The sequence below is a fragment of the Notamacropus eugenii genome, chromosome 3 (genome assembly GCF_028372415.1).
Source record: "Notamacropus eugenii isolate mMacEug1 chromosome 3, mMacEug1.pri_v2, whole genome shotgun sequence".
NCBI lineage: Eukaryota > Metazoa > Chordata > Mammalia > Diprotodontia > Macropodidae > Notamacropus > Notamacropus eugenii.
The window spans coordinates 211,576,470-211,597,823 of record NC_092874.1 but is presented as its reverse complement, the minus strand read 5'-3'; the positions used below and the strand labels follow the sequence as shown (position 1 = coordinate 211,597,823).

General features: G+C 35.8%; 1 protein-coding gene across 2 annotated transcripts in view; it reads right to left on the bottom strand.

The window, feature by feature from the left end:
- The window catches only part of NELL2 (neural EGFL like 2), a 139,256-nt gene that overhangs the window by 33,271 nt on the left and 84,631 nt on the right, over positions 1–21,354 (bottom strand). For both annotated transcript variants that reach the window (XM_072654267.1, XM_072654268.1), the window contains exons 12-13: positions 15,814–15,942; positions 8,910–9,035 (exon numbers count right to left, since the gene is read on the bottom strand). In XM_072654267.1, the coding sequence (XP_072510368.1) occupies positions 8,910–9,035; positions 15,814–15,942 (255 nt within the window). The remainder of the gene's footprint in view (positions 1–8,909; positions 9,036–15,813; positions 15,943–21,354) is intronic.

The following is a 21,354-nucleotide window of genomic DNA, read 5'->3' as shown; positions in this document are numbered from 1 at the left end:
GGATGGAAGAAAATACCTGTTCACCAAGAAAGTAACCTTCTATAGTCTTATTTTTTTCCCCTTTTTTGGGCATCTTCCCAGGCAGTTACTTGACTTTTGAATCCTTTGTCAAGAGGAGGGTATACTCTGGGGACCTGTAAGTTCTCTGTTCCTCCAAGGTGGCACAATCAAAGGAAAGGAGTGTAATCCTCTCCTGGTCTGCGCTTTTGCCTGGGAGCTACCAAAACTTTTTTGCCCAGGATCTGCAAGTATAATTCCCTTTCCAGATCTCTACCAGCTCCACCATGCCAGCACTCTTCCTCACCCCAGGACTGCCATTCAGGGCTGCGACCCAGATCAATGGCTCAATTCCCCCAGGGTCTTTTGGCCAAGGGCTCAAAAAATGGATGCTGCTGCCACCACCACAGCCTGGGACCAGGGCTAGGGGAGAATCCTGCTCCCTTCTCATCCAAGTGACAAAGCTTTCTCACTGACCTTTGAAGTTGTCTTTGGCATTTGTGGGTTGAGGAATTTGGGAACTGCAGCTACTGCTGGGGATTCTGCTCCTGAGGCTTGCTCTGGTCCTGCTCCTGCTAGTGACATATGGGAAAGGCTGTGCTGGGCTCCGAGGGCTGTGCTCCACTCCATGCCCCATGTGATAAACCTTTCCTCTTGGCCTTCCAGGTTGCCTTGGGCTGGAAATCTCTTTCACTCTGTCGTTTTTTTGGCTTCTGCTGCTCTAGAATTTGTTAAGAGTCATTTTTTTACAGGTATTTTATTGCTTGTGGGTGAAGAGCTAGAGTAGGTACATCTTTCTACTCTGCCATCTTGACTCTACCCTCCCCACCCCCCGCATCTACAATTTCTAAGAAAAATACCCTAATTATTTTTCTAGATTGAGTAATTCAATCAACTGTATCATTGAGAATTGATGTCATCAAAATTTCAGAAAAACATGGAAAGACTTGTATGAATTGATGTAAAGTGAAATGAGCAGAATCAGGATAAGATAGTACACAATAATAGCAATATTGTGTGATGATCAGTGATGAACAATTGAGTTCTCCTCAGCAATACAGTTACAAGGACTCATGATGGAAAATTCTATGCACATCCAGAGAAAGAACTTTGGACTCTGAATGCAAATCAAAGCATACTATTTTTTTTTTCATTTTTCAATTTATTTTTCCTTGTGGTCTGTTTCTTCTTTCACAACTGTGACTAATATGAAAATAGGTTTTACATGATTTCAAATATATAACTGATATCATCTTGGGGAGGGAAGGGAGGAAGAAAAATTTGAAACGCAAAGTCTTGTAAAAATGAATACTAAAAACTATCTTTGAATAAAATTGGAAAAATTACTATTAAAATATAAAGACATGGTTAAGAAAAGCCCACTCTTTTGCCTAATTACATACATAGCCATTTAGCCTAAGGGGCCTTTATAAATATGCTATTTCTGAAAGAGGATCAAGTGATTGTATGAAAGAGATAATCAGGCTCTAATCTATCAGTATTATTATGAAAAGAAAGAATTGCTCTTCATATGCTACCAAATGGGATTTCTTTTTGCAGTGCTGTAGTTGTCTAAATAGGGAGTATTTTTTAAAATCCCCAAGATTGCAGGAAAAGTGGAAGGTCAGGCTAGTTATGGATTCTGTAAGGAACGTTTACTTTACAGAATTTTAATTATGTATAAAATAATAGATTTAACCCTGAGGTAAAAAAAAATAAAAGAATATATGTCAACCACAGGTAAATGCATTTTCAATACATTATTGTCAACTTTATATGATTGTGACTTTAATAATAAATTTTGGTAAAAAACTTAACCGCATTTTTCTGATGGAGATAATACAATGCTGGGAAGAAAATATGGAGCAGCTAGGATGTAGAAAATTTTCCTATGGTGAGTAGAGCAAGGATTGCTGAGTAGAAAGATGGACCTGTAGAAGCTCTTCCCCATAACCCACAAAAATGCCTGTAAAAAAATGACTCTAAACAAGTTCTAGAGCAGCAGGCACCACAAAATGAAGAAGTGAAACATTTTTCTAGCCCAAGACTGTCTTGAAGGCCAAAAGGAAAGGTCTATCACACTGGGCTCAGAGTGGAGCACAGCCCCGGCTGGGCCACGAGGCATGGGCAGGACTGGAACAGGCTTCAGATCACTGAATCATGGGCAGCTGCCTTGCTTCCCAGATTTCTCAACCAATAAATGCCAAGGACAGCTTCAGAGGTCAGTAAGAAAGCTCTTTCACCTGGGTGAGAGGGGAGCATGATCTGACCCCATCCTGACCTTAGGTCAGCTGCAGTCACTGTAGCAGCAGTGTCCATGTTTGGAGCCCTTGACCTAAAGACCCTGAGGGAATCAGTCAGCTGCTTTGGGTCTCAGACCTGAGTGGCAGTCCTGGGATGAGGAGGAGTGGTGGCATGGTGGAGCTAGTGATGGCAGTGGACAGGGAATCCTACTCACAGGTCCTGGACAGTAAAGAGTACTTCTGGTTTCTCACAGATCAGAGAGCAGGCCAGGAGAGGAGCAAACTCCTCTCCTTTGATTGTGCTACATTGGAGGAAGTGAACCTCCAAAGCATAGGGTAGTATAACCTCCACTTTTTGAAAAAGGACTCAAGGGGGCAGAGCCAAGATGGCAGAGTAGAAAGACACACATACACTAGCTCTGAATCCACAGCCCATAAAATATCTGTAAAAAAAGAACTACCAACAAATTGTGGAGAAGCAGAAGCCACAGAACAATGGAGCAGATGAGATTTCTGTTCCAGAGAGCCTGCAAACCTCTCAAAAGGTCCTTCACACTGTGGACGTGGAACCCAGCCCAGCCCTGCATTGGCCTCATGGCACTGAGAGGAGCAGATCTGAGCAGGCTTCAGGGATGGAATCTCCAGCAGCCACGCAGGTCCCTCCACCCACAGGTGACAAGGGTCAGTGAGAGGGTCTCTTTGGCGGGTTGAGAGGGGAGTGGGGTGCCCCCATAACTCAGGCCCCCTCAGGAGGCAGCAGCAGAGGTGGGAGCAGACCAGGGCTCCCCAAGCAGGCAGGAGCCCAGATCCATTGCCGAAGGTCTCTGCATAAACCCCCTGAGGGAACTGAGCCCCGTGAGGCAGCCCTGCCCCCACCTGAGCAACTTGATCTCACACTGAATAGCAGCCCCGCCCCCACCCAAAGCCCTGAGGCTGGAAGCAGCATTTTAATCTCAGACCCCAAGCTCTGGCTGGGCGGATCTGGAGGCATGGTGGGGGTGGAAAGAAAACTCAGAAGTCAAGTCACTGGCTGGGAAAATGCCCAGAAAAGGGAAAAAAATGTAAGACTATAGAAGGTTACTTTCTTGGAGAGCAGGCATTTCCTCCCTTCCTTTCTGATGAGGAAGAACAATGCTTACCATCAGGGAAAGACACAGAAGTCAAGGCTTCTGTATCCCATCCCACCCAATGGGCTCAGGCCATGGAAGAGCTCAAAAAGGATTTTGAAAATCAAGTTAGAGAGGTGGAGGAAAAACTGGGAAGACAAATGAGAGACATGCAAGCAAAGCATGAAAAACAAGTAAACGCCCTGCTAAAGGAGACCCAAAAAAATGCTGAAGAAAATAACACCTTGAAAAATAGGCTAACTCAATTGGCAAAAGAGGTTCAAAAAGCCAATGAGGAGAAGAATGCTTTCAAAAGCAGAATTAGCCAAATGGAAAAGAAGGTTCAAAAGCTCACTGAAGAAAATAGTTCTTTCAAAATTGGAATGGAACAGATAGAGGCTAATGATTTTATGAGAAACTAAGAAATCACAAAACAAAACCAAAAGAATGAAAAAATGGAAGATAATGTGAAATATCTCATTGGAAAAACAACTGACCTGGAAAATAGATCCAGGAGAGACAATTTAAAAATTATGGGACTACCTGAAAGCCATGATGAGAAAAAGAGCCTAGACATCATCTTACATGAAATTATCAAGGAAAACTGCCCTGAGATTCTAGAACCAGAGGGCAAAATAAGTATTCAAGGAATCCACCAATCACTGCCTGAAAGAGATCCAAAAAGAGAAACTCCTAGGAACATTGTTGCCAAATTCCAGAGTTCCCATGTCCAGGAGAAGATATTGCAAGCAGCTAGAAAGAAACAATTCAAGTATTGTGGAAATACAACCAGGATAACACAAGATCTACCAGCTTCTACATTAAGGGATCGAAGGGCGTGGAATAGGATATTCCAGAAGTCAAAGGAACTAGGACTAAAACCAAGAATCACCTACCCAGCAAAACTGAGTATAATACTTCAGGGGAAAAATTGGTCTTTCAATGAAATAGAGGACTTTCAAGCATTCTTGATGAAAAGACCAGAGCTGAAAAGAAAATTTGACTTTCAAACACAAGAAAGAAGGGAAGCCTGAAAAGGTAAACAGCAAAGAGAAGTCATAAGGAACTTTATTAAAGTTGAACTGTTTACATTCCTACATGGAAAGACAATATTTGTAACTCTTGAAACTTTTCAGTATCTGGGTAGTTGGTGGGATTACATACACACTCACACATACACGCACACAGAGACAGAGAGCACAAAGTGAATGGAATAGGATGGGATCATATCTTTAAAAAAATGAAATTAAGTGGTGAGAGAGAAATATATTGGGAGGAGAAAGGGAGAAATGGAATGGGGCAAATTATCTCTCATAAAAGAGGCAAGCAAAAGACTTTTTAGTGGAGGGAAAAACAGGGGAGGTGAGAGAAAAACATGAAGTTTACTCTCATCACATTCCACTAAAAGAAAGAATAAAATGCACACTCATTTTGGTATGAAAACCTATCTTACAATACAGGAAAGTGGGGGATAAGGGGATAAGCAGGGTGGGGGGGATGATGGAAGGGAGGGCAATGGGAGGAGGGAGCAATTTGAAGTCAACACTCTTGGGGAGGGACAGGATCAAAAGAGAGAATAGAAGCAATGGGGGGCAGGACAGGATGGAGAGAAATATAATTAGTCTTACACAACATGTCTATCATGGAAATCATTTTCAAAATTACACAGATATGGCCTATATTGAATTGCTTGCCTTCCCAAAGGGAATGGGTGGGGAGGGAGGGCTGAAGAGAAGATGGAACTCAAAGTTTTAGAAACAACTGTCAAGTACTGTTCTTGCTACTAGGAAATAAGAAATACAGGTAATGGGGTATAGAAAGTTATATTGCCCTACAAGACAAAAGAGAAGATGGGGATAAGGGAAGGGAGGGATGTTAGAAAAGGGGGCAGATTGGTGATAGTGGCAATTAGAATGCTCAGCATTTTGGGATGGGGGAGGGGAGAAATGGGGAGAAAATTTGGAACCCAAAATTTTGTGGAAATGAATGTTAAAAGTTATATAAATTAATTAAAAAATATATTTTCTTCTTGACCTGGGAACTCTGGAATTTGGTTACAATATTCCTAGGAGTTTTCCTTTGGGGATCTGTTTCAGGAGGTGATCTCTGTATTCTTTCAATAACTTTTTTATGATCTGGTTCTAAAATATCTCAGAAGTTTTCCTTGATTATTTCTTGAAATATGATGTCTAAGCTCTTTTGTTTTTTTGGTCATGGCTTTCAGGTAGTCCAATAATTTTTAAATTATCTTTTTGGATCTATTTTTCAGGTCAGTTGCTTTTCCAACACGATACTTCATTGTCTTCTCTTTTGTCATTCTTTTGACTTTGTTTTATAATTTCTTGATTTCTCATAAAGTCCTTAGCTTCCATTTGCTCCACTCTAATTTTGAAGGAATCATTTTCTTTGGTGAGCTTCTGGACATATTTTTGCCATTTGTTCCATTCTGCTTTTTAAAGCATTCTTCTCCTCATTGTCTTTTTGGACCTCTTTTGCTATATGGGTCAGTCTAATTTTAAAGCTGTTATTTTCTTCAGCATTTTTGGGAACCTCATTTTTCATGATTTTCTTGCTTCACTCTCATTTGTCTTCCCATTTTTTCTTCTCCTTCTTTCACTTGATTTTCAAAATCTTTTTTAAGCTCTTCCATGGGCTCAGAACAATTCATATTTTTCTTGGAGTCTTTGGATGCTGGAGCTTTGGCTTTATTCTCTCCTTCTGGATGTATGTTTTGATCTTCCTGTGATGTAAGAAAATATCTCTTCACTGAGAAAGTAAGAAACTATAGTCTGTTTCTTTTCCCCCAGTTTGCCTATTTCCCCAGCCAGTTACTTGACTTAAAGTCTTTGTTAGGTGGAGTGCTCCAGAACCAGTTGCAGCTTCAGCAGTGCCTGCCACCACCTGGGAGGTGAGACAGTGGCTGGGGCTGTGTCAGATCATGCCCCTCTCTTAGCTAGGTGAGAGATCCTTCTCAGTGACCTTTGAAGCTGTCTTTGGCATTTGTGGGTTGAGAAGTCTCGAAACAACAGAAGTTGCCAGCGACTCATTCCCTAAGGCCTGCTCCAGCTCTGTTCAAAGCCAATGTGGCCCATGTTGAACTGTGCTCCACTCCCAGTCTGGTGTGATACATCCTTCCTGTTGATCTTCCAGATTGTCTTAGGCTGGAAATTTGCCTCAATCTGTCCTTTTGTGTCTTCTTCTGCTCTAGAATTTATTTAGAATAATTTTTCTAGGTTTTTTGAGAAGCTTTGGAGTAAAGCTCCAATAGGTCCCTGGTTCTATGCTGCCATCTTGACTCTGCCCCCTCCTTACATTTATTTCTATTAAGACCTTACTTCAATGATTAGCATTCCAGGCAATTTTTCTTTACTTTCAACTTCACTGAATTTGAGAACAACTAACATTCAGAAGCAATAATTATACAACATGTCATAAGTGGTTTGGTAAATTTAAACACTGGAACTAGAAAGCATGATGCTTAGTTGAACATTCAGTTATCGGATAAATTTAAAAATATTTTACCTAATAAAAATGATACATTTAACGTTTTTCCTAGGAGTAATTTGCTAGAAAACAATTCAACACATGAACTTACATCTTTCATCAGACAGAAACAAAAATGAAATCAATTTAAATTATTTTAATTTATTACAACCATCCATTTGGCCTTATGAAGAGCTAATTTCACCATAGATAACTGGAGAAAAATATATCATTTAAATGAAATTTTAAAACATGAAATTGATTTAAATGATTTTCAGGATTTTGTAGAAAATAACGTAGAATCAAACAATGTTCCAATCTCTGTAACTATGTGAACAATTAAAAAGATATTTCTAGTGCTATCAGTAGTGTTGGAGACAAAAAAGGTTTCAGTTCAGTGGATATAATTTGTATGAGAATGAGAAACAGAAGTCACACAATAGACTAAATATCAGATTTAATGACAAATTTATTGGGAAAAGAGTTGTCAAACAGATGCAACTCCATATGTCAAATTAGGTTTGAATTGAAAACATAAGTTGACTACAAATACCTTTTTGGCAAAAATGAGTGAAAACAGTTTTTGAAAATCAATTGGTTTCATGAAATAAAGAGTATTGTATACTTTATTATTTGTAAATTGTGTGCTACAGATCTTTTAGATGAGTAATATAATAAACTTATGTACATACATATGTATACGTTCTCTCAGAAAACCTGTTGTTAAACATACACCGGCACATCAATACTTCTAGTTTAGACCTTAGGAAAAAATTAGACCTTGTAACTTAGAAACTGAACAAGTTTCTTGTTCAACAAGAACAAGGCCACAAATCTGGAGAAGACTCGTTTTTTGACCTAAGAGTCAAACTCTTGTTCATGGAAGTGCGAAGACTTTTCTTTTTGCTTTCTCCATTTGCAGGCCAGGTTTTATTGTCTTGTCTTGGATTGTTTGGAGCATTTTTTTTTCTTTTATTAGGTCATCAGTTCTTGAAAAAAAGATGCTATTATCCTATCACTAAAATATATCTTGAAGTTCTTTATTTATGTTGTCTTGGGCTTCATGACAAATCATGTTTTGCATCATACTGTTTTATTTCTCTAATTTTTCTTACTTTTCCTAAATAAGAAGCATGAAAGCTGTCCAAAGTAGAATTCATTATCTTCCCCATAAAATGTGAACTTCCCTCTTTCTGTAAATGGCACCATCATCCTTTGAGTCATCTTATTTCATAACCTGGGAATCATTAAATACCTCATTCTCATTCACTCCACAAAACCAATCAGTAGCCAAGTCTTGTCAATTATACCTCCATGACAACCCCTGTTTTACTGGCTGTCTTCTATACTTAGAAAGTTCACCACTGCATTTTTGTATCCCTTGTTTCTTACAAAGTTCAACTCAAGCTTTTCATTCTGCATAAGGTCTTTCTTAAGCTTCTAGAACCTTCTCCCACAGACTACTTTTTTAAAAAAAAATTTTGTCTTCACTTTCTTCTATTCATCTGAAAGATGAATAGAATTTGTAGTTTGGCTGAAAACATGAATCAGCATCCAAGGTCATATAAAATTTGCTATTCCTTCTCTTAAAGTAATATCACAAGATATTCAATATGATATGTATGCTGCTATGAAAAAGATTATAAGACATGTCAAGGATAATTTAAAAATAGAGTACGTAATATGTTTACCTACCTAGTCTAAACAGTTAGCTTATTGTAATCTTAAAGTATGTAGTTTACAGCAAACAGTTTCATCCTATCTTTTCAAGAATGTCCCCCCCCAAAATAAATAGTACATCCCAATCAGATATGAAGAATTTTGATCCATAGTCTCTAGCTTTTAATTAAGAATACAAAATTATGTCTCCCCTGATGGATTGTAAGCACCTCAAGAGGTATGGTTATTTCATTTTTGTCTTTGTATCCTGAATACCTAGCACAGTATCTGGCACTAGATGTATCACTTAAGTAGGTGCTTTAGAAATGTTTGCTGATTTTACTGAAATGCACATTTTTTTCTTAAATAATATTTGAAATGGATGATCATTATATTTGTTTTATAAGTAACAGTCTCTTACCTGTGCATGAATAATCATCAATTCTTAGGTATCCTGTTTTGCAGATGCACATGAAAGAACCTGGTATGTTGACACATATGGTATTCTCCCTGCAATAATGGTTTCCTTCAGCACATTCATCAATGTCTGTAAAAAGAGCAGGGGTGTCAAGTGATCAACAACTTTTCATTAGAACTTTTCTGACATTGGGGGGAAAAAGTTACTTGAATGTCATAAAATTTTAAAATATTTTTGTAGGTCTATTTTTAAAACGAGTTATGATCAGACTATAGAAGCAGAATTTGATTTCTGCTGACTGCTCTATATGGAGTTACAAAAAAGACTACACTAACAATAATCCTTCCTAACTTTTGAAAAGTGATGTCATCTATTTACATATTTTGGTGAAAGAGGCTAATACAGCTTTGTCAACACTAAGATGCTACTTTTGATGCACTGGATATATTATATTTTATATGAAGAGATACAATGAGGGGAGAATAAACATTTCATGTACACTACAAATTAAAACCACTGTCTTTAAAAGTTTGTTAACAACTTTTTTTTCCCAAAGTAGGGATAGTAATAGAATTCTAAGGTAAGATTATGTACAGAAATAAAGACTTCACTGAGCCTTTCATGTTGCAGAGTATTCTATTAAAATGAACAGATAGGGACTCTCACCTCAATTTTCAAGTCCCCAAGAAAAACTGTGAAAAGAGAGAATACTTTTTAAAACCTATTTTTATACCATTTTTGTTTTTTATCACCTGTATTTTCAATGTATCCTTCCTTTCTCCCATTCTCAGATGGTTACCTCTTATTGCAAATGTAACAGGACTGAAGGATTAGAGTTGTTTGGCCCATGAGGGTCCAGTCCTAGAAAAATGAACAACGGACTCATCTGGCTATTTGGTGACCTTGTGGTGGCATGGAATGGAAGGGCCTCACTTTCTTTTACAGAGCATGTTTGTGTATTCTCTGTTTCCTGTCCATTTATTGTGTAGTAGACAAAAGGCTACTAAGCTAGAAATGAGAGTGGATACAAAAGGTGAAAAGAGAAATTGTTTTTTTCCTTCCTCCTGGACATGAGATATAAAAATTAAGCTAAGCTGCAGAGCTATATGTGGGTGACAGGGACGAGTGTCCTCTCTAACGGGTGACCAGTGATTATATAGGCAACTAGGCAAGTCTGTGTCTGAGACAAGCTTCATTTTAGATTTAGCTGCCAATCAAACTTTGTTAAGGACCTTTGGAGATGTCACAAGTCTCTCAGTACTAAAGCCAAGAATATAATCTTGTTAAGGAGGCCATATGCCTACCTCAAGTCAGGTAAAAGAGGCAACTCTTCCACCCTCTGTAGCTAAGAGAATTGTTCTTACACTTTGTCCATCATTTGGTGAATGGCTAAACAAGTTGTGATATATGACTATGATGGAATACTACTGTGCTGGAAGAAATAATGGGCTCAGTGATCTTAGAAAAACATGATAGACTTACACGAAATAATGAAAAGCAAGAACAGAACCAAAAGAATATTGTATTTAGTAATTGCAATATTGTCTTAAGAACAACTCTGAATGAATACTTCATTTTGATATAAATACCCAAATTAACTAGAAAGGACGTATGAAGAAAGACACTATTCACATCTAGAGAAAGAATTGATATATAGAAGTATGTATAGAATGATTTTACTCATATGTATTTATATATGTATTTACACATACATACACACATATAGGGCAGCTAGGTGGTACAGTGGATAGAGCACCAGTGCAGGAGTCAGGAGGACCTGAGTTCAAATCTTGCCTCAGGCACTTGACACTTACTAGTTCTGTGACCTTGGACAAGTCACTCAACCCCAATTGCCTCATCCTGGGTCATCTCCAGTCATCCTGATGAATATCTGGTCACTGGATTCAGATGGCTTTGGAGGAGAAATGAGGCTGGTGACCTGCACAGCCCTCCCTCACTCAAAACAAAGTCAACTGCAAGTCATGTAATCATTTCTCTGACAACATGGTCTTCTTTAACAATGAAGGATGAACACACACACACATATATGAAGGTATTCATATATATATACATACATACATATTTGTGTCTAATTGTAGTCATCTCTAGGGTTGAGGGAAAGGGAAAAATAAATTTACATGTTAATTTTATTATACACTTAAAAGGAATGATAAGTTTTAAATAATAGATATTCAATTTTTTTATTATACTATGTTATGGAAATGCTTGTTTTATTCCATAAATTAAAACAAAATAAATAAAAACTTTAAAAAGAGAGACACAGGGATTGATGAAGAGATAGACAGAGAGAGAGAAAGAGAGAGACAGAGACAGAGACAGAGATAGAGACCATTCAAAAGACCTTTTCTTCACCAAGCAGTATATAGATAGGAAACAGGAAAAGAAAGGAATTAGCATTGATAAATTGCCTACTACGTGGGAGGCAATGTGCTAAGCACTTTACAAAGATTATCATATTTGATAGAACAGCCCTGAGAGGTAGGCACAGGTGATGAAACTGAGGCAAACAGAATTTAAGTGACTTGTCCAGGGTCACATAGTTAATAAGTGTCTGAGGCCAGGTTTGAGTTCAGGTCCTTCCATTTCAATTCCAATTCATTGCAAACTTGAAAAGGAAGGTTCATCAAACATTCACTAGTGTTCCAGATTCAGTTCTCAGTCTCAGGATTCCACTACTAGGCATATATCTCAAGGAAGTCATTGATAAAAACAAATCTCTGCATACATTAAGATATTTATAGCAGTATTTTTTGATGGTAGAAAAGAGCTAGAGACAAAATAAATGCCTATCAATTGGGAAATAGCTAAACAAATTGTGGCACATAATAAGAAGCCATGACTATGATGACAGAACAACATGACCCCAAAGAACAGATATCAGAAACACACTTTCCCTCATTTTTCTGAAGAGAGGGGAAGTCCACTGATAAAACGTTGTATGTATTTTCTTTTTTTAATGTATTGATAGCTTTGACTGACTTTTTAATCTTCTTCCTGTTTTACTTTTTTCCCCCTTTAAATGTACCATTTGTTATATGGAATGACTTTCCAAGGAGGGAGAAAGGGAGAATATAAGGACAAATTTAGGTGAGGTAAATACCAAAAGGCATCAGTAAAAGTTTATTTTTAAAAATATTTTCGACCCGTTAAAAAAAAAACAAACAACAAAATGAGTATGTGGGGCTGGTGAGGTAGGAAATAACAGTAAATGTAGCTGGCTTTTCTAAATACGTTGAAATTTATATGTCATGTTTCCAGTTAAACTTAGTTCCTTCATAGTTCCTTCCAGAAAGGAATTCATTAGGAATTAATGTACAACCTTTTGACCTGGAGATGGTAGACATACTACCCTAAGGAACAATCCTTTGCTCTGGAATGTAAAAGTCTCATCTTTGGAGAGGGCATAGTCATTTTGTCCTTTTGTCTCAAACTCCAAGGGAACATGCCCTGCACAGAGGGAGGGGCTTTCTCAGTACTTCATATGCTGTTCATCAGTGAGAAGAAATCACAGGCATTGGACAGGGGTTAAACCAGGCATGATAAGATGAAGTCATTTGAATAGGCCACAGCAGTGTGGTTTAGATTATTTGTCACTTAAATACAGTTTTTTTCATATTTTAATTATATTCCAAATATTGCTAGTCTTCTGAAATTTATTGTTTTCAAACTGTATTCTCAAATAGTTTTAGGTTTCTAGTGTCTGCTGTACTATTTACCAAAGCCAATTTAACTTTTTAACAAATCAGACTGCATAGTTAAATATGTAAGATGATAAGCCAGAGATAGAGAACTAGTATATACAACCAGTCAATTTCAAGTGAGTCAGCAAGGAGTTGTAAAGTTCTATGAGCCAGGCACTATGCTAGACTGTAGGGAAGCAAATGAGGCAAAAAGAAGTCTTTGCTCTCAAGAAGCTCACATTCTAATGATGGACTGGAGGGAAGAGGGAAGGTATGACAATGTGAAAACAATTACATACAAAAAGATATATACAGAAGGATTTGGAGATAACTACACAGAGAAAACATGACTAGTTGGGAGAGACTTGAAAAGGATCCTCGCAAAAGGATAAATTTGAACTGAGTCTGGAAGAAAGTCAGGGGATCCAGGAGGTAGTAGTGAGGAGGGAGAAAACTTCAGGAATACAGGACAGCCATCATGTTCACATAACAACAAGAAGACTAGTATAATTGGAGAGCATTGCATGTGGAGGGGAGTAAAATGGAAGAAGACTGGAAAGATAGGAAGAGGCTAGATTGTGAAGGGCTTTTAAAAATCGAAGAAAGAACTTAATATTTGATCTTATAAAGAGGGAATCACAAGAGTCTATTGATTAGAGACTGACATAGACAAACATATCTATAGAAAATAATTTTGAATCTACATCACTTTGAAAGTTAAAAGGATGATGGATTGAAATGGAGAAAAAACTTGAGGAAAAGAGCCAAATCAGAAGGGTATTTTAATACTCTAGGTGTGAGATAAGCAGAGCCTGTAAGAGGGTGGTGGCAGTGATAGGGAGAGAAGGGGACATTAAATGAAAGCTCTTAGAAAGGTAGAATAAACAGAACCTAGCAAAAGATTAAATATTAGAATGAGAATGAAGAGTTTATGATGACATTAGAGATGCTCTAATTTGCATTTATCTATCAATTTTTGGAACATTATTTTTATATATGGCTATTGATTGCTTGGAGTTATTCCTCTAAAAACTGCTTATTCCCATATCTTGACTTTATATCAATTGGGAGTAGCTGCTATTCCAATAATTTTGAACCAATTGCTTATATATCTTGGAAATGTGATATTTATCAAGAAAATTAGCTGTAAAGATTTTTGCTGGTTACATGCTTTTCTTTTATATTAAGCTTTACTGGTTTTACTTGTGGAATAAAAGAAAAAACCTTTTAAGTTGTATAGACATGCCCAGACCACCAAAGATGAAACCATCCATGTAGGAATTGCCAGGGATCTATTTCTGGGAGAAGACATTCTATATTCCTTTACTATGTTTTCCATTGGCTGTATAGCTGGAAATGGTTTTATTTTTAATTCTACCTGGTGGAAGTATAATTACTCTTTCTCTTTCCAGTGATGTCCGAGGATAGAGATGCTGTTTACCTATTCATGGGCACTGTGCGCTAAGCTGGTGAGAGTAAGGTCCATTTTTCCTTCTCCTTATGCCATGTGACCCCAAGGAAAAATATAAAATATCCAAACTATCAGGAGATCAAATAGAGATCTTAACCCAATATAAGAAAATGAAATTGATCTAAATGCAAAAGAACTAACAAAAAATACTGGTCTTGATTGAATCAAAGAGAATCCTATCTAACTTTTAAAGAATAGTTCATTTTCATATACCACATTAGTCTCAAAAATTTAGAAAGACAGCGCCCTGATAGAATTCTTTTAGAATACCAATATAGTCCTAATATCTAAACAAGGAAAGATAAAACACAGAAAGAAAACTATACACTACTATCTGAACACTGACTTGAAATTTTTAAACATAATGCTATCACACTATAAAATGTTATTCAAGAAGTAATTCATTAGGATCAGGTTAATTAATGCCAGAGATGAATGGATAGTTCAAACTTAAGAAATCAATCAACATAATCAATCATATTGAAATCAAAACATACAAAAACACATGATCATCTCAACATATTCAGAAAAAAGACTTTGATAAAGTGCAACTCTTATTTATGCTAAAAGCCCTACAAAGTATCGGCATAAAGTGATCTTTTAATATTAAAAAATCTACATAAAACCAAAAATAAGTATCATATGCAATGGAGATAGATTAGAACTTTTTTCCAGTAAATGCAGAAGTATAGCAAGGATTCTCATCTTGCCCCCTATTATTTCTTATAGTTTTGCGAATGTTTGCAACAGCAATAAGGCAAAAGAAAGGAATTAAAGGAATAAAGATATATAAATAAGAGACAAAACTACCCGTTTTTGCTGATGACATGGTTTTCTTGGAAAGCCCTAGGGAATCAGCAAAAATATTGGGATAATAGCTTCAGGAAAGTTTTAACGTATGCAATAAAGTCTTAAAATCAACATTTCTATATAATAACCAGAAAATACAAGCAACAACAAATGAAAAGGAAACTGTATTTCAAATAACTACAAATTGAATAAAGAATTTGGGGATCAACTTCCCAAAACACGAAAGAATTCTATAAACTCAATTTAAAAGTGCCCCTTAAGGAAATAAAGAACAGTTTAAGGATGAGTTTTCCTCCTATTGCTGTAACAATATCATAAAAAATGACAAAACTACAAAAATTGATTTACACTTTAATATTATACAACAAAATTAACAAAAGGATACTTTACAGAACTTGGTAAAATAATAACAAAATTAATTTGGATAAAACAAAACATAAAAGTAGTGATGAAAAGTAGTCATGAAGGAGGAATATCAATTCCATATTTAAAACTCTATTACAAAGCAGTAGTTATCAAAGCCACCTGATAATGGTTAAAGAGTAGAGACATAGATCAAAAGAATAAACTAGAAAAGTGAGATTTAGAAACAACAGAACTCAAAAACCCAGTGTTTGATAAAGTAAATAACATAAACTGTCTATGAAAATAGTGCCTATTTTATACAAAAATCTTTTGGGAAAACTGTAAAGCAGTCTCACAGAAATTCATTTTAGACTAACATCTTACAACATATTCCAAAATACAATGTAAATAAATGCATGATCCTAATATTAAAGATCATATTATTTTTTTTAATTATAAGAGAAACAAAATTGTATACTCACATTCATTGGTAAGAGATATATTTTAACCAAACAGTTACAGGGGCAATTACAAAAGATAAAATAATCATCTTTGATTACTTGAAAGTGAAAAGTATTACCTTCACAGTAGGCATTGTCCTCTCGAAGGGCTCGAAAACCATCTTGACAAACGCACACTGCCCTGTCGTTTAGATTCTGGCAGACTGAATTCTCCATGCAGTTATGTCTCACAGAACAAAAATCATGACCTAAAGGAAAATTAAATGGATTCAGGTAAAGTTCAGTAAAGCAAATAAATGCTTTGCATTTTCCGTTTTCTTTAAAAACATTTTTTTCTATGTGATTTTTCCTTCACTCTTACATTTGTCCAAAAGGAACAGGTTATATACTTTGGTATCATAGAACTAAATGCCAAAAAATTTCTACCTTATTTATAAACCAAATTATTTCTCTTGAAAGTTTTTAGTTAAAGTGTTTTCTTTGCTTCTTCTGGAAAAAGAACTAATAGAAATCCTTTGTGTAGCCCTTTTCCATTATTAGCACAGGAACAAATTCTATGAAGTGGTCATATTGTTCAAATTTTCATGGCATATTTCCACTGTGTGTGTGTGTGTGTGTGTGTGTGTGTGTGTGTGTTCACCCTTTGCTGCCAAAAAAGACAACAGAATGCCAACAGAGAAATAATGAAATGACTTGCCCTTGACCTCACTTCTCCTCCAGAGTCATCTAAATTCAGTGACCCCATATTCATCAGGATGACTGGAGATGACCCAGGATGAGGCTATTGGGGTTGAGTAACTTGCCCAAGGTACACAACTAGTGAATGTCAAGTGTCTGAGGTGAGATTTGAACTCAGGTCCTCCTGACTTCTGCTCTATCCATTGCACCACCTAGCTTGCCCTCGTATTTCCACTACACTGGAAACAATCACCATATTTTACATAGTGCATATTTGAATACATGTAACTATATTACAGAATTCATTATTTTCACATATTACTTATATATTCATACATACACACAAGCACACATAGAAATTTATTTCAAATATGTGAAATGAATAGAAATTATTAGAGTCAAGGATTAAAACTTCCAGTACAGATTGATTGTCATCTGCAAAGAAAATTTCACATCCAAAATCTAATGCAAGGTACTTGCAATCAAGGTATGCTCAACATGTATTAAATATATCAAATGGATAATCCAGCAAACACTTCCTGAATATGTTAGCTAGGAGAAATTATATCATCTTTAATTTTCATATTATCTTTATTGAAAAAAGGCAAAAAAATAATGTGAGAAAAGTATACCTCAATTTGTACTCAGAGTTCATCAGCTCCCTCTCTCTCTGTCTGGAGGTGGATATAATTTTGCATCATGAGTACTTTAGGACTGTCTTGGATCATTGTATTGCTGAGAATAGTTAAGTCATTCACAATCAATTGTTGTATAATATTGCTATGTTCTCTTCATTCTGTTTACTTCACTCTACCTCAATTCATGTAAGTCTTTCCAGGTTTTTCTAAAATCAGCCTGCTCATCATTTCTCATGCCACAGTTCCATCACAATCGTATACCATAACTTGTTCAGCCATTCCTCGAATGATGGCTATCCCTTCAATTTCTACTTCTTAGCCACAACAAAACAGCTACTATAAATATTTTTGTGCAAATAGGTTCTTTTCACCTTTTTTTTATCACTTTGTGATACAGACCTAGTACTGATATTGTTGGATCAGAGGGTATGCACAGTTTTGTAGTCCTTTGGATATAGATTGAAATTGCTCTCCAGAATGTTTGGATCAGTTCACAACTCTACTAACTGTGCATTAGTGTTCCAGTTTTCCTACATGTCCTCCAACATGCCATTTTCCTTTTTTATCGTGTTTGCCATTCTAATGTGAGGAGACACCTCAGAGTTGTTTATAATATAATTTATAATATAGTTTGAGATCTGGTATGATTAGATCACCTTCTTTTGAATTCCTTTCATTGATACTCTTGATATTCTTGACTTTTTGTTCTTCCAGATGAATTCTGTTAAGATTTTTTTCTAGCTCTACTAAATAATTTTTGGTAGCTTAATTGGTATGGTGCTGGGTATGTAAATTAATTCAGGTAGAATTATCTTTTTTATTATATTGTTTCAGCCTAGTCATGAGGAATTGACATTTTTCCAATTACTAGATCTGATTTTATCTGTGTGAAAAGTGTTTTGTAATTAGGTTCACACAGGCCCTAGGTTTGTTTTGACAGGTAGACTCCCAAGCAAGAAAATGACATCACTTTAACTCATTTTTTTCCATGAATATCTTTAAGTTACCTTGTGCCCACGGTTGGAGAAGGTCAAAATTTTGTGAATAATGAAAACTTCATAAACCTTAAGGCTCTTTAAAAAAAAGAGTCAATCAGGGTTACGTGACTTGCCCCAGGTCACACAGCAAGTAAGTGTCTGAGATCAGATTTGAACTCAGGTCCTTCTGACTCCAGAAAAAGTGCTCTATCCACTGTATCACCTAGTTACCCCACTCCTGTTTTGATATGAAATAAAACTAGAAGACTTTATAAACCATGATATCAACCACATACAATTTCTCAGAATCTCTCTTTTCTGAGTCAGTTGTTCATTGATCACTCTAAGTTGTTCAAATGAAATACATAAGCTAGAGGACTTTTAATGGAAGTAAAAACAATTACCCATCATTCACACATTGCCTCATGTATAGTATTATACATGATTTCACAGTCACTAATTATTTGCTATCTTCACCCATTGATGAGAAAAGTGAATGAAATAGTGGATGAGAAAAACGAAGGGAAGGAAACTTAGAGCAAAGTCATTTAACTAGGGTGGCTCTATATGCAATGGAAAGAGCATTGGATCTGAAATTGTAGGACTGGGTTTGAATCCTGATTCTTCTACTTTCTGCTTGTTTGTCTATGACATCTAATCTTCCCAGATCTCAGTTTCTTCATCTGTGAAAATAAATGTGTTTAACTAAATGTATTCTAAAGTTACTTAGAACTCTAAATCAATAATCCTGTGAAACAAAAATTTTTAGTTCAAAAGTTGTGGTCATGAAAATTGCAAAATGGTTATCTTGATAAACGTATGTTGATTGATTCATCTATGTTGGTAGGAAAAATAGAAAAAATTGGCTTTATTAGCATATGAATCCAAATATTTTGAAGATTAAATCAAAGCCCCTCCCCAAAGCGTAACCATGTGACATAGATTAAGGGAGGTGATATAGAATGATTCGTCTTATTTAGCAGTAGAAACAGGAGAAACAAGGAAAAAACATTTAGTAAGCACCCACTATATGCCAGGATACTTTGTAAATATTGGCTAGAATTGGGGCCAAAGGAATCACAGTTCTGCTGCTTGCTACCTGTTTTCTTGTGCAAGAATACTATTGTACATTGTTAAGTGGAAGATCTTGCGCAAGATCTTGTACCATTGTACAGGAAACTGAGTTTCTCATCTGCAAAATAAGTGGGATGGACCTCTAAGGTCCTTTCTAATTTTAAATCTATTATCTCATGATCCTAAATATCTCTAAAATTAATCCAATTCATTTCAGCAAACTTTATTAGGTGTCTACTGTATGTAGGGCACAGTGTTAGGTACCAGAAGTACAAAGGCTAAAAAATATATACGAAATAGTCCTTGCCATCAAGGAGTTTCCTAAAAAATAAGATTAGCATAAGGGCAATTGAAAAGAATATAAGTAAAAATTATTTATTCATGAAAAAGGGCATGCCTAAGAAGTTAAAAAAGAGAATGTCTCTAATGTGTATTCCCATCCCATTCCTTTTTTGGGGAAAACTTATTTCAAGTAAAAAGCCATGTTGGCAGGAAGAAAAGTTTACACAGTAATTCTATAGTTAGACAATGTTAATAAAAATTATGTTTTAAAAACATACACATAAGATACACTTTCTGTTCTTAGCATTTTGTGACACTATTCTTTTCTCTTCATTTTCTTGCTATTTGTCTTATTATTCTCCTTTCATTTGTCATTCATCTTTCACCCCTCTAAATGTGGGCATATACCAGCATTCTCTGTTGAAGCCTTTCTTCCACATCCTCACTCTTAGAGATATCAGTTCCTATTTTTATCTTCATGCAGATAGTTCTCAAATCTAAATGTACACATCCACACTCTATACTGAGCTCTTCTACCCACTGACATTTCCAACTGAATATTTTTTAGTAATCTCAAGCACAACATATTAAAAATAGAACTCATTATTTTTAAGTATATTTTATTTATTTCCTTAAATATTTACTAATTACATGTAAAAAAATTCCAACTCTTTTAAAATTTTGAGTTCTAAGTCTCTCCTTCCCCCAACTTGAGAAGGCAAGCATTTCGATGTCAATTATAAATGTGAAGTCATGCAACACATATTTCCATATTAGCCATGTTGCAAAAGAAAATAGACAAAAAATAAGAAAAATAAGAAAAGTAAAGTTTAAATCAAGTTACACTTTAAGTTGCATTCATAGTTCACAAGTTCTCTCTCTGTAAGTGGATAACATTTTTCATCATGGGTCTTTGGAATTGTCTTGATCATTGTCCTAATCAGAGTAGTTAAATCTTTCACACTTGATCATCCTCATAATTTAACTATTACTGTGTACAATGATCTCCTGGTTCTGCTCACTTTACTTTGCATCAGTTCATAAATGTCTTTCAGGTTTTTTCTAACATCACCCTACTCATCCTTATGTACAGGTCAGGAATATTCCATTACAATCATAAACCACAAATTGTTCAGGCATTCCTCAGTTAATGGGCATTCCCTCAATTTCCTATTCTTTGCCACCACAGAAAGAGTTGCTATAAATACTTTTGTACAAATAGGTTCTTTTTCTTTGATCTCTTTCAGATACAGACCTACTAGTGGTATTGTTTGGTCAAAGAGTATGCACAGTTTTGTAGCTCTAGTTCTAAATTTTTCCCCAGAATGCTTGCACTAGTTCACAACTTCACTAACAGAGCATCAGTGTTCCAATTTTTCCTAATCCTCTTCAACACTTGTCATTTTCCTTATCTATTGCATAGCCAATCTAATAGGTGTGAGATGGTATCTTGGAGTTATTTTAATTTGCATTTCTCTAATCATTATTTAGAGTATTTTTTAATGATAGTATTGATGGCTTTGATTTCTTCTGAAAACTCTTCTATTCATATCATTTGACTGTCAATTGGGGAAAGGCTCTTCTTCTTTATAAATTTGCCTTCATTCCCTATATATTTGAAAAATGAGGTCTTTATCAGAGAAACATGCTGTTAGTTTTTTACAAGTTTCCTTTCTTCCTTCCAATTTTGATTGTATTTTGTTCAAAAGCTGTTTAATTACATGTAATCATAATTTCCTATTTTACTTCCTGTGATCCTGTCTATTTCTTGCTTGTTCTTGTCCATACATCTGACAGGTATATTTTCTCAAGCTCCCCTAATTTACTTAAGATATGTTTAAATGATTTATGTCTAAATCATTAATTCATTTAGATCTTATCTTGTAGTAAGGTGTCAGATGTTAGTCTATGCCTAGTTTCTGCCAAACTGCTTTCCAATTCTCCCAGTAATGTTTAAAAATCAAAACCCATTATCTTTCAGCTGACATCATTTTTTATACCTCTTTATTTC